The sequence below is a fragment of the Monocercomonoides exilis genome, assembly GCF_001643675.1.
Source record: "Monocercomonoides exilis strain PA203 chromosome Unknown scaffold9-1957334, whole genome shotgun sequence".
Taxonomy (NCBI): Eukaryota; Preaxostyla; order Oxymonadida; family Polymastigidae; genus Monocercomonoides; species Monocercomonoides exilis.
Genome location: NW_027150554.1, coordinates 344204 through 358242, shown reverse-complemented (window position 1 = coordinate 358242; position 14039 = coordinate 344204). Strand labels below are relative to the sequence as shown.

The 14039-nt window shown below is 39.3% G+C and overlaps 3 protein-coding genes across 3 annotated transcripts; 1 reads left to right on the top strand and 2 right to left on the bottom strand.

The window, feature by feature from the left end:
* Nucleotides 1-2623: 2623 nt before the first annotated feature.
* MONOS_14262 (putative Rab3 GTPase-activating protein regulatory subunit N-terminus) lies at nucleotides 2624-6939 on the bottom strand (the record flags this gene model as incomplete). The annotated part of the gene is made up of 1 exon (XM_067867049.1): nucleotides 2624-6939. One exon carries the CDS (start codon nucleotides 6937-6939, stop codon nucleotides 2800-2802), a length of 4140 nt encoding a protein of 1379 aa, XP_067732299.1. The 3' UTR covers nucleotides 2624-2799.
* A 107-nt stretch (nucleotides 6940-7046) lies between these two features.
* On the top strand, nucleotides 7047-7960 carry MONOS_14261 (uncharacterized protein). The gene is made up of 2 exons (XM_067867048.1): nucleotides 7047-7171; nucleotides 7238-7960. The coding sequence occupies exons 1-2, from the start codon at nucleotides 7083-7085 to the stop codon at nucleotides 7755-7757; spliced, it is 609 nt and encodes a 202-aa protein (XP_067732298.1). The 5' UTR covers nucleotides 7047-7082; the 3' UTR covers nucleotides 7758-7960.
* MONOS_14260 (putative hsp70 domain containing protein) lies at nucleotides 7862-14039 on the bottom strand (the record flags this gene model as incomplete). The annotated part of the gene is made up of 9 exons (XM_067867047.1): nucleotides 7862-8229; nucleotides 8454-9107; nucleotides 9551-11602; nucleotides 11789-11952; nucleotides 12221-13006; nucleotides 13267-13415; nucleotides 13466-13541; nucleotides 13595-13954; nucleotides 14024-14039. 9 exons carry the CDS (start codon nucleotides 14037-14039, stop codon nucleotides 8080-8082), a joined length of 4407 nt encoding a protein of 1468 aa, XP_067732297.1. The 3' UTR covers nucleotides 7862-8079.

Here is a 14039-nt window from a genome sequence, read left to right as displayed (position 1 = left end):
CTATACAATAATCTGCTCCGTTCTCATTGTCTTGCTCAACAAAGCGGAGATTGGCCATTTCAACAATAATTCGGATTCCTAAACTTTGGAAAGGATACAGACGGAAACATTTTCACAACATATAGAACAATAAAAATAACATACATTACGTCTTTTTGCGTTATTGATGAAATTGTTGCATTTCATTGGCCATCAAATTTCATAGATTATTTATCAAAATTTCATCATTGGCATTGTTTTCCAGCGATACATGTGGACATCGAAATTAACATTATTAAATCTGCAGCAAATGTTCACTCATCGACCACCTATTTTGCATATTTATTCTTCAGTTCAAAGAAGCCATTTTGATCATTGAATCCATTATAACAAAAGTTAATATTTCAAACTCACTCTTGCTTTTGTAACTTTCTAAAAATGCAAATGAGTGAAAGAAGAGTGGTGCCGCCGCACATAGTTTGATTGCAATTTTGAGTGTTTTATATATCATCTATTACTTCTGTCCAAACAAATGCGAATTTTATATGAATGCTTAAATACCATTGCTTTTTGAATGCAATGTGATCACAAAAAAGCAGGATACAGAAAACACAAAAAAGTTCACAGGTCTGAATTTATTGTTGTATTTAAATTTTTGGTAATTTCTCTCTTTCTTTCTTTATTATTTTAAAGAATTGTTCAATGGACTGGAAGATTGCACTGAAGTTGAACAAAAACAGAAAATTCGTGAAATGAATGAAGAAATGGAAGAGATGAAAAAAATAGAAATTGAATCCATTTTAACAGAAGAACTGTTCGACAAAATTCTTAAAATGACAGATGAAAAGAAATTGAATTTTGGAAATGCCATTGTGTTGTTGAAACATGCTGGATATTGCATCACGCTGAAAAGAATTTTCATTCAAAGCTTTGAGAAATCTTCATTGAACAAAAAAATTGAAGAGTTAATTATAAATGAAAATGAGAAAAAGGAAGGAAAGGATGAAAAGCTTCTTGTTGATATCTGCGAGTGCTATCTTTTGCTGAATAGTAAAAAAATTCCTGATGAATTGGTTTCAATTATCGTTCCTTGCCTTCTGAAAGTTGCAACGAACAAAGAGGAAAACGAGGAGACCCAGAAAGAAGTGGAAATGGCTTTGCTTTCTTTGTACAGTATTGGAGAACTTGTATGAGCACTTTTTTTTTAATTTTTGATGTTGTTGTAATTTTTTCTAAAATTTTTTGATTAGCATATTGAAAAAGAACTGTATTTTAATGAAATCAAAGAGATTGTCAAATATCATCAGGAACATCACAACCTTACACGACTTGCATATCAAGATGCATGGGGGTTTTTAATAGATAGATATTTCTGTGAAATATGCTCAAAAGATAATGCTATGGATGAAATGGATTATGAAAGTTATGAAAGTTATGAAAGTGAAGAAAGTTTAGAAGATATAGTTGTGAATGATCAGAATTTTGCAAGAGAGGCAGCAAGAGAACTTGAAGAGCTGGCAAGAAAAGTGGATTGGAAGAAGAAAAAAGAAGAAGAAAGAGAAAAAGAAGTGAAAGAAGTGAATATTATCTGGAGATGGACATCTTCGATTCAAACTTATATTTTATATTGCCGACCGAGATGCAAAGAATGTGATTGGCTTTTTGGCAGCATTTCAAGACTAATTCGAGCATCAAGAGAAAATCACAAAGATATTTGCAAACGATATATTTGTTTGTTGGAAAATTCATCAGAAAATGAAGAACTCCGAATTGATGCTTTTACGAATGTATGTGTGACTTGTGCAGTTTTGGAGGAGATTCAGCAGCCAACAATGGATGAAACGCAAATGTGGAGCAGCTTGAATTATTTTTCTCATGTTTTTGAGCGATTGACAAAAATGGTTTTTTCATATGGAAAAAAGAAAGTAAAGGAGCTGAAACGGAAAGTGTTTGATAAGTTGGAGGAAGAAGGATACGAAGATACCATCACCAGCTTATATGATATGTTTTATTATCACAACAGATACGCTTATTTTGGACAAACCAAGAATATTTCAGATTTTATTATAAATGTTTGAGAAAATGACACTTGTTTTGCTGCAAAAATCAATTCTTTCCATTCATCCATTTATCAATTCATCTATTTGCTTGTCTTTGTCTTTTTGTCTTTATGTCTTTATGTCTTTATGTCTTTTTATTTTTATTTTTATTTTCATTTTTATTTAAATTTTTTTTTTTTTTTTTTTTTTTTTTTTTTTTTTTTTTTTTTTTTTTTTTTTTTTTTTTTGTCTTTTGTTTTCAAATTTTCTATTTGTGTAACTCCAAAATTATCGTTCTTTATCTTTTTTTTAAATAAAAATCAATACTTAAAGCACACTTCATCAAAATGAGTTCAGAAAGATAGTTTGAAAAATGCATTCTTCAAAAAAAAAAAAAAGAATAACCTTTTTCAAGATAATAAATGCAGATACTCATCGGAATATATACTGGAAACAATTCTCCTTTCTGATTTACGCTTTTGAAAGAAAATTTCTCAAAGAAATTTCAGTGAGATTTTCTTTATTTATTAGATTGAACATATTTTTCAAATGAATGGCTGGAAAACAGAAGATTTTAATGATGTGCATTTCTTTTTGCCCCTCCATTCTTTTTGTCTTTCATCAGTTGATTCTTTTTTCTGTTTGAATGTTTGATTTGTTCATTTTCAAGTATATCAAAAAAATAAAAAATAAAAGCAAAAAAACTGAAAATTTTTAGAAAAAACCTGAAATCAAAGAAAGAAATAAAGAAAGAAAGAAAGAGAACATTCAAAATTTTTTCTTATTGCTTGAACGGATAAGTCGACATCTTTGAGAGCAGATTGCTTGTGCTGAAAGCAGCAACAAAGAGAGAATTGGCAGTCATCGTGCTCAGCTTGGGGGAAGATGAGACAGTTACTGAAGGAGAAGAAGAAAGAGAAAGAGAAGAAAGAGAAGATGGAGATGTAGAAAGAGATGAAGATGAAGAAGAAGACAAGACATCCATTGCATTTGAGGGTGAATGAGAGAGAGGAGGAGAGTAAGGCTGAGTGGCGTGTGAGTGAAACAGCTGATGTGAAGGAAAATTACTCTCAATTGGCTGATTATGATTCAAATGATCAATACCACAATTATTTTTATTAAAATGGCCATTTGCCGGCAAAAATGAAGGCAAAAACAAAGAAGTTGGCATTCCTCTGTTTCTGTGTAAGAAAATCTCTTCTAAATCGCCATGCACTTCGAATGGGGCATTTGTGTTTGTGGATGGAAGAGGAGAAGAAGAAGGAGAAGAAGGAGAAGAAGAAGAATGTGACTGATCAACAGAACTTCCAGCAGGTGTAGCAAACAGCGAATAAGCTCCCTTTGCATTCATCTCCATCGCCATTGAAGAAGAAGAAGAAGATGATGATGATGATGATGATGATGATGATGCTGTTGCTTTCTTCTTCTTCTCTCTCATCTGTTTAGAGAGAGCGATAATGTGCAGGTGGACTAAGCGGTTGCTGGAGAGGAAGAGGACGGGGTGTGTGGAAGGGATGGAAGGAGAAGAGAGAGAAGGAGAGAAAGAATCGCCATGGAGAACAGAAGAGAGATTGGCGAGGGTGCATTTTGGGTGGAAAGAGGAAGAGGAAGAAGAAGAAGAAGATGATGATGATGACCAAAGAAGAGGAGCAGAGAAGAGAGGAGGAGGGGTTGGAGACGAAGAGGGGGAGGGAGTGGGAAGAAATGAGGGTGAAGTGGAAAGAGAAGGAGATAAACGAGAAGAAGAAGAAGAAGAAGATAATGATAATGAAGAAGAAGATGATGATGATGAAAAAGAAGGAGAAAGAGGTGTAGGAGCAACAAATTGTGTTTGAGATGGAGATGGAGAAGAAGAAGAAGAAGAAGAAGAATTAGAATCAATAACAGTATTCTTCTTTCCATTGTATTTGGCAGGAGAAGCAGCAGAGGCAGAGGCAGAAGCAGAGAAGAAGAGGGGGGCATTGGAAAGAGTTCTGACGAGGGGAGAAGGAGAAAGCGAAGGAGAACACAAAAAGGAGAAGGAAAGAAGACTGCGCGATTGGTTCAGAATGAAAGAAGAGGTGTTTGAGCTATTTAAGTTGCTTCTATTGAATGTGTTGTTTGTGAAAGAAGATGAGAAAGAAGAAAGAGAAGAGAAAGAAGCAGAAAGAGGAAGAGGAGGAGGAGGGACAGCAGCTGTCACGGCAAGGGCTGTGAATGCGTTTGAGTGAGGACGAGAAGAAGAAGAAGAAGAATTAGTGGAAGAAGAGGAAGAGGAAGAAGATGAAGGAGGAGGAGGAGGAGAAAGAGAAGCACTTCTGGATGAGATGGAAGAGAGAGAAGAGAAGGAAGGGCTGGGCGAACGAGAAAGACGCCTCGCAGAAAGAAGCTCTGTTTGTGGCATGCTTCCTTTTGATGGATTGAGCTTATCACTTTTCACATTATTCGCTTTCTCTTTCTTTTTATTCTTATCTTTCTCTTTCTCATTCTCCTTTTCTCTTTCTCTTTCTTGACTATCATGACTCTTTTCTTTCTCATCAAATACATTTCCTCTTCCTCTTCCTTTTCCTCTTCCTCTTCCTCTTCCTCTTCCTCTTCCTCTTCCTTCCCCTTCCCCTTCCTCATTTTCCTCTTCCTCTTCCCTTTCTTCTTCCTCTTTCTCTTCTTCTTCCTTTTCTTCCTCCTCTGTCTGAAACGACACCGCAGCCCCGCTGTTTGAGAGAGGGGAGAGGAGAATGCCATTTGGAACGACCATTGCGCCTATGCGGGAGAAGTGAGGGAAAAGAAAGACTTCGATGAGGTTGCGGTGGGGTGTGTAGATGACAAGGAAGAGGAGAGGAAGCATGTTGTGTGTGGATGGGAAGGGGGGTGGATGGAAGGTAGAAGAGGTGGCAGAGGTGGAGAAGGGGGTGAAGGAGAAGGAAGGAGAAGAAGAAGAGGAAGAAGAAGAAGAAGATTTTGACGAAGAAGAAATTGTATCTGGTGATAAAAGAGATTGAGATTTCTGAATGAGCGATGGATTGACATATGTCTGTGTTGAAGATGCAGTTTTCCCTTCATCCGAAGACGACAACGCATTCAAAGAAGAACTTGTCTGTTCATTGGAATCCTTTTCATTTAACATTTCCTTGTCATTCTGCATTGAATGAATTTCTTCTCTTTTCTGTCTGTTTTTGTGGTGTTTGTGTGGTTTTGATGAGATGCCTCTTCTCTGCCGCAGCAGCTGCAGTCTTCTTCTCTCAAACAGCTCTCTGTTTCTCATCCACGCTGTTGTCTGCATTTCATTCACTTCTTCTGCCTCCTTCTCCTTCTCTTTCTCTTTCTCATCATTCTCTTTCTTTCCATTTTCTTCCACCTTCACTTCCTTCCCCCTCTTCTTCTTCTTCTTCTCTCCTTCTCCAAAGTCGATCCACTCCCTCAGCCACGCCACCTGTGCATTCCTCACTCCCTTGAAGATGTGCACACACACCCCGCTGTCTGCCTCCACCACCATCACTCTGCCCAATGAGTCACTCACTGCCACAAAGGAAGACGCTGACGAGGAAGAAGACGAAGGCGCTGCTGCCACTCGCTTCCCGACACGAAGCTTGTCTCGCAGAGCGAGGTGTGAGTAGTGGAGGGTAAAGGGACTGCGAAGCTGAGGGGCGGAAGATGCACCAGATGCACCAGTTGAACCAGAAGCTGAGGAAGAGGCGTTTGTGTTTGAGTCATTCTTTCCTGGTTGTGCAGGAGAAGAGGCAGAAGGGCTTTTGGATCCTTTGCTGCTGTTAGAATCATTGCTTCCTCCTCCACCACCTCCTCCTCCTCCAAACAAAAACCTGCCCATTCGAAATGTGCTTTTGACAACAGACGAAATGGCGCTGGCGACAGCAGCGATGGCAGAAGGGGGAGGAGGTTGTGTTGGGGCAGTGTATTGAGAGATGAAGGGGGTTGACCCAAGCGCTAGCAGACGCAGCACAACAGGATATGTCACCTGTGGCTGCTTTGCGGATTGAGAGGATGAGTCTGCTGATACTAAAGATGATGTTGTTGATGATGATGATTGCTGTGCGCCTGGCATTAGAGAGGCCTCATCTTTTTCATCACCAAAAATTAATGCGCCAAAGGCATTTGAATATCTGACAAAGTATCCGCTTTCTTCCTTCTTCTTCCCTTTTGTCGTGCTGTGACATACTCCTCCAATACTTACACAATCATTCAAAGTTGATATTGAGGTAAAGCTCCAAACTGCATGTTTTATTGGAGCAGTAGTAACTGGTAATGAAATAGGAATTTTTTCAGAATAGCCAGGGCATTTTTTATCCCACTTCCTTGGATGCGAATCAAGGGAGGTATCTCTATTGAATTGATAAAGCGTTTGTTTTGCCATAATTTCAGTTGTTAGAGCTTTTGCAAGTGAAGTAATTGACACCGCGCATGCAATTTCCCCAGAGTAGATAAATGTTAATGTTGCAGGAGAAACATTTGGTGCAGAAACATTGATGTGCAGCAGAGGAGCTGGATAAAAAACAGTTTTAAGAATTATTCGACGAGTTGGAAGATGAATAAATAAAAGATCTCCATTAGAAACTGCAACAAGCGCACAATCAAAAAAATAAGGTTTGCACATTGATGCATAGTCATATAAAACTTCTTTGCTTTTTGCCAGTTTTGCTTTTGAAGGTTGCTTTTCAATGATTGACATTGGAGAATATACAGTTTGAAATGTCAAATATTGCACATATACAATCTCCTCATCTTCAAAAATAAGCTCTGGCTCTGGGAAAAGTTGATGATATTCATTTGTTTCTGTTGAATATGTGTAAACTTGTCGCTTTGATAAATCAACAATTAATATATTTTTCCCTGAATTATCGATTGAAACGAATGGCTGGGATATTGTTGACGCTTGGCGAGGTGGAAATGAGATTTTTTTTGCGTAAAGAGCAACACGCAAATCCATTTACACCAATAATCAATCAAAATTCTTCCAAATTATCGATTACTTAATGTATCAGATCTTATTGATCAAAGAAAATAACAAAATAATCATCGATCAATTTTACCATTCATATACATTACTCCGTCTTTTATTGTTCTTTCTTTATGCAAACAACAGCAGTTCCACAAGTCGCTGTAACTCAGCCACAACAAATCTCAATGTACGACCCAAGAACTTATGAAGGGATTCAATGGTTTTGTTTCTTTAGCTTTATGACAATAATTGAAGATTAATGTTTTTTTATGCAATTCTTGTAAAGGTCACCACAACTTAAATCTACTTTAAGATTAGGAATTCCTGCTTGGGGCGATGGACAATTTTCGTCTTATACTGCTTGGTTAGCTTGGTTGGGATGCTTTTGCGGGTTTCATGGAATGCAGCGTGTTTATCTCGGAGATGTTACAATGGGCATAATTTACTGCTTGACTGGTGGCCTTTGTGGAATAGGAACTTGCATCGATTGCTGCCTTCTGAACGATATGGTCGAACAACTTAACATAGAAATCATTGATGCAGTTAGACAAAAAGCTCAATTTTTGTCAACAACCGAGCCACAAATTGTTGCATATCCCGTCCAGCCGCAGTTCGTTCAACCAGGCTTCATTCCACCTGCACAGGGACAGATGGTGTTCGGACAGCCAACATATATCCAACCTCCAACTGCGCAACCTGTTTATGCTCTTCCTGCTCAGGGTTATCCCGCAAACCCAGTTCCGGCTCAGCACATGATACCAACTCAGCCTTCTGTTCCAACAATTCCTCTGCCAAAAGCAATTTAATGCAATTTTTCTTCTCATTCTTTCCATTAGTTTTTTTGGCATTCATTTTTTTTTATGTATTATTTTGCTTTTGCGTATTCTGTTTAATTTATTTGTGTTTGAGATTTTTTAATTTATTTTCTGCGGGAAAAAAACATATATATTTTATTTTGGGGAATTCCTAGAAAAATACAAGAAAACAGGAAAATGATATTTTAAGAAAATCAAAATACAACTAAAAAGGTAGGCGATGAATATTTAATCAAAATGAACAGCGAATGGTTGGCTTTTGAAAAGGAAACTTTTTTAAAAACCTACGGTTCATATCAATGAAAACAATCGATTACCAAATGCTAATCCTTCGAGAAGAAGGAGCAACCACAATACGGGGGATTGTAATTTTAAGTGTGCCATTGGTGAATTCGGCAGATACACCAGAAACATCAGCATCACGTGGAATTTGGATGTTTCTGCGATAAATTGCAGCAGGAACCTAAAATATCAAAAATAAAATAACAATAATACATAGTCAGCGAAACAATAAAAGAGAATTATTAACGATGATAACAAAGAAAATAAAGAAATAATCAAATGTCACAGGGAAATATAGATAAATAAAAATTCCCACTCAAATATAAATTCCACAACGTCTAACACAATATTCATCATCATCATCATCATCACAATATTTAACACATAACACAATATTAAACACACCGTTGTATTGAATCCACCATCGAATGACAGAATAGACGCAGTCTGTCTCCTCCTCTTTCTGACGGCCTCCACCAGCAGCGAGTCGTCTGTTGTCGACAGCTGCACATCCTCCTTGTTCACACCCGGCAGCTCCACATAGTACACAATCGAGTCATCGTCATATTCCACTTCCACATGCGGTGTCAAGACTGCCTCTTGCTGTTGCTGCTGTTGTTGTTCATACAATGCCTGCTGCCTCGCTGCTTTCTCGGCCTCTTCTCTTCTCCTTTGCATCTCTCTTTCTCTTTCTCTTTCTCTCTCCTGCTCCAACTCCCTCTGCCTCTGTCTTTCCTTCTCTCTTTCTCTCTCTGCCTCTTCCTCCTTCCTCCTCTCCGCCTCCCTCTCTTTCTCCATCTCCTTCCTCCTCGCCTCTTCCAAATCGCTTCCTCTTTTCTTCATCTGCTTCTTTTTCCTTGGCTGCCTTCCATAACTTCCTCCGAAGCCAAACGGATTCATTCCCCACCCTCCAATTGGTCTTCCAAAGATATCATAACGCTGGTTGTCTTCGTCTTCCTCTTCTTCATCATCATCATCATCATCATCATTGTCTTCTGCTGCTTCGTTGTTGTTGTATTCTTCGTCATCGTCGTAGTCACCTTCATAGCCGTAGGGCCCCTGAAAAAAGACGAGGAAGATAAGTGAATTGATTTGATACAATTTACAAGAAAAAATAAAAAAATAAAAAAATAAAAAAATAAAAAATTCAAAAGTTGAATGAATTTGAAATAGAAAATATGAAAAAAATGAGCAAAATTCATTAATTTTCACAAATCGTTCAAATCAAATAAAAATAAAAACCATGCCAAACAAAAAGAAGGAAAGACAAAGAGAAATACACCTTCAAAACCACTCCTCCCCCTCACTTGCAGAAGTGAATGGCCACCCACCTCTGCCTTCCTCACTCACTCACTCACTCACTCACATCATCATTTTCTGATTCATTTTATCTTTTTCTCTCTCTTTCTCTCTTTCTCTCATTCTCTTTTTCTCTATCATTTTCTCTTTCATTTTCTCTTTTTCTCTTTTTCTTTCTCATTCCCTCACAAAATGGCACACACCCAACGTCGTCTGCTCTGCTGCTGTTTTTCCCTCAGCCTCTGCCTCCTCAGCCGCTCCTGCTCTTCCTCTTCCTCCTTCTGCTTCTGCTTCAGCCTCAGCTGCCTCTCCTTCTCTTCCTTCTCTTCTTTCTCTTTCCGCTCTGCCTCTTTCTCTTTGATCTTTTCCCCCATCACCCGCACAGTCTTCCTCACTGCAGTCGCCATCTCATTCACTTCTGCTGCTGAAATTGGAAGGAAAGACACAGCAGACGTCAAAGAGATATCGGATGAGTCTTCGCCAGCAATGAGTGTGGCATCAGAATGGTGCAGAGGAGAAGAGGAAGAGGAAGAGGAGGAAGATAATGGTGAATCAATAGAAGAAGAAGAAGAAGAAGAAGAAGAAGAAGCATAAGAATCCCCCTCGTTCTTTCCTCCTCCACCTGCTGCCAATTCGCTCCCTGTGCTTCTGTTTATAGACTCCAGCATCCCTTTCACTCTGTTCAACATCTCCTCTGCCTTCGCAATCTGACTCAAAAACGCTTCGACAGCCTGTGGCTGCTCCTTCTCAAAGAGCACCCTCACTCTGTTCTTCATCTTCCTCGCACTTTCGGCTGCCTCTTCCAACGCGGAGCATTCGTGCAGCAGGTCTGCCCTTTCTTTGCGTCGGTCTTTGACTGGTTGAATCCAATCTCCAAGCTCTTTCATACGTTGCTGGTACAACACAGCGGGCTGGCGGATTAGATGAGAGGGAGAAGAAGAAGAAGAAGAAGAAGAAGAAGAAGAAGAAGAAGAAGATTGAGAATCAGAGGAAGAGGAAGAAGAAGCAGATGATGATGACTGATTAGGAGAAAGAGAAGGGGAAGGAGAAGGAGCAGGAGAAGGTGAAAGATAAGCCGAAAAGGGATAAGCCGACGTGGAGATGGCAGCAGGGTTGCTAATCCACTCGAGTGTCTGGTTGAGCTTCTCCTTCCACTCCTCCTCGTCTCTCGCACTCATCACCCCTTCCATCCGCATCGCGTCGCACTCATTCATCTCTGAATAGCAGTAGGTCTCCAGCTCATTCCGCCATCTTTCGTTCTCCTTTGTTTGCTCATCTTGTTTGGACATTCGTTTTTCCTCGTCTTTCAGCCACTCCAAATTCACACGCGTTGGCTTTGTGGTGAAGGCAATTGTCATCGGCAGGGATCTTCTGATGGACGACCTGTCATCCACAACGGAATCTTCGTTGTTCTCCTTCGAAGAAGAAGAAGAAGATGATGATGATGAAGATGAAGAAGACGCTTCTTTCTTTGCATTCCCCCTTTCCTCCTCTGTTTTGACAGATCCAATGTTTTCCAGCACAAATGGAGATTGGAAGGAGAAGATGCCATTTTCATCGACGTCAACGACAACTCCAGCCATGTCTGTGCATGTTGTGCTTTCCATTGAAACAGATTTGACCAGCTGAGGCGTTCTAAAGGAAGAGAATGGAGACATCGAAGGGGAAGGAAGGGCTACTTGGTGAAGGGACTGCGAAGAAGAAGAAGAAGAAGAAGACAATATTTTCTTCTCCTCTTCGAAGTGAGGGCATTCGTAGTGTGCGTGGATGGAGATGTGAAGAGGCACTTTCTTTGCTGAAGGCAGCTGAATCACCTCCAAATCATCGTCTGAACTGGAACTGGCACTCGAAGATGAACTTGCATTTTCTTCTTCTCCCTCTTTTCTTTCTGTCTCTTTCTCAATTGACTTATCTTTTTCCTCTTCTTCTCCTTCTTCTTCTTCTTCTTTGTGTGTTCCACAGTTCAATTTTTCACTCAACTCCTTTTCTGCTCTTTCTCTTCTGCTGAATCGAGCTGTGTGATGAGATGGAATAGGACTGCCTCGTTTGAAGCCAACGACACACGGAGAAGAGCAGAAAGAGGAAGAAGAAGAAGAGGAGGAGGAGGAGGAAGAAGAAGAAGAAGAAGAAGAAGAAGAAGAAATAGCATCGGCACAGGCAGAAGTGAAGATGGAGGGTGTTCTGTGTGTTTGCTGGCCTATCTCTTCGGTCTGATACAAATAGATATCTCGGGGAAGAAGCTCAGTCAGTTGGATCTGAAAATAAAAAAATAAATAACAAAATGAAATCAAAAGAAAAATTAGAAAAATAAGAAAGAACGATCTATTTATTTGTACATTCAATGAATAACAAATGGAAACAATAAAAGAAAAAACCATTCAAAAAGAAGAAGAAGACGACGAAGAAGAAAACACAAAATAGCATGTTACTATTTAACACACTCTTATTCCATTCTGCTTCAATGGTGCTGGTTCTTTTGTCTTCTGGCTGTGCTTCTCAGCTCTTTCGCAGATGATTTGGCTGGCCATCCATGCACAGCCCCATGCAACAGACTCATCAGAGTTCAGATTGTGCGAGGCAGATAGAGGAGATGGTGGGTGGAGAACTGAATGAGAGAGAGAGAGAGAGAGAGAGAGAGAGAGAGAGAGAGAGAGAGAGAGAGAGAGAGAGAGAGAAAGAAAGAAAGAGAAAGAGAAAGAGAAAGAAAATATGTTAATACATAAAAAGACAAAATTATATAAAATTCAAATTAAATAAGAACAGAAAATTTACAAAAAAAGCGAATAAAACTTTGAAAAAAAAATGCAATTATTTGTAATTGAATCAACAGCTTCACAATAAAATTTTTGATAATTTTTCCATCTCAACCACACCGTCGTTGAATGCTCTTTCGAGCACAGTCTGAAAAAGAGGAATACGTGATGATCCACCCACAGTCTGCACAGATTCCAATGGCAGCTTATCAAACAGACTCACTTTGCTGTTATTTCCTTCTTCTTTTCCTTCTTCTTTTCCCTTCTCTTCTTCTTTATTCTCTTTCTCTTTCTCCTTCTCCTTCTCCCTTCCTTCCTCCTTCTCTGCAACACTCTCCAACGCCATCTGCACCGCATCCTCGACTGTGTCCCTCACTGCCTTCTCCACCAGCGGACTGATCATCTTCTCAAACTCCTCCCTCGTCATCTGCAGCGTGAAATCCACTTCGCCTGGCACAAGCTCTGCTTTCTGGCTAGCTACTGGCGCTGATGACAGAGTTATCTTCAGACTCTTCGCCGCCTTCCGCAGCCGCTCGTGCATCCGGCTCGTTTCCCTCTCGTGCTTCTCTTTCTTCGCTTGTTCTTTCTCTTTCTCTTTCTCCTCTCCTTCCTCATTGCAACTGCCACTTCCACTGCTACTTCCCTCTGTCTCTGCCCAGTACTTCTCCAGCAGCGCCGTCGCCTGCGGCAGAAAATGCTCAAAAACGAGGCTGTCGATGGCATTTCCCGACAGCTCCAGCGAAAACGAGTGTGCGATGCATGTCAGCGAGGCTGAGTGTGTCAGGCGGAGAAGGCGGAAGAGAGAGATTTGCAGGCCGATGGAGCCGAAGTCGACGATGGAGAAGTAATACGGACTCCGAAGCCCCGCTGTTAGGGGTAGGCGCGTCACAGTGTAGCACACAGCAGCTTGGAAAAGACACAAATAGCAATTAGCAAAGAACGAAGAGCATAAAACATAGAAAAAAGGAAAAAGGGAAAAGGAAAAAGGGAAAAGGGAAAAGGGGAAAGGGGAAAAGTTATTAAGAGTTCAAAATAGAAAAACGCAATTTATGAATTATTGATTTGAACGTTTATTTAAAATAAAATAAAATAAAATAAAATAATATCGAAAGAATAATAGTCAAGATCAATTAATTGCATATAGCATAAAAATTAAATGCTCAAACAAGCTGTCGTATCATTCAAGAGACGAAGAACGTCAATTCCGGCAATTGACGTGGCTGTCAGCATTGAATTTCGTTGTGATTGTGCAAAAAAAGTTGGAACTGCAAGAACAGCGGATACTCGTTCAAGAGGATGTAATAAGCCTTGAAATCTAGATTAGAAAATGTGCTTAAATTTTTGACATTTTTTATAAGTTCAAACTTTGGAATTGTAGTCAAAGCAGTTGGAATGTCTCCGGGATGATTGCTGCTTTGTATAACCTTTCGAAAAAACATTCCTTAAGTAAAAGCATTGTGTATTAACGAAAGGATAACATCAATCATGACAAACCTGCAATCTGTTCAGCAGTAAACTTGAGGAATTCACCGTCACGGCCATAAGGTACTTTTACTGTTGGTTCTAATTGATATATCTTCTTGAGATCAAAGCATTCAAGATTTTTTTTGTCGTCTTTCAGAACTCCAAGTAGTTGCTTGAAATTTGTAACTGCATTGTTTCGTTGAGAATCTAATCCAATAATTCTTTCTTGATTATCAAGAAGAATCCTTGAAGGAATGTAGCGAGTATCCTCAGTATTTAAAGAACACGAAATAAAATCGCGTATTGAAGTCGGGAGATTTTCAGTTCCAAAATATGTTGATAACGGAGCAAATAACAAAGTTTTTTCGTTACCGAAGTCAATTCCGTAAACTTTAATATAGAAAAGCGAAAAAACAAAAGAGCAATAAAATCAAGAAATTCAAAATACAAAAAGTGCACCTTTTCGTGAATTCAT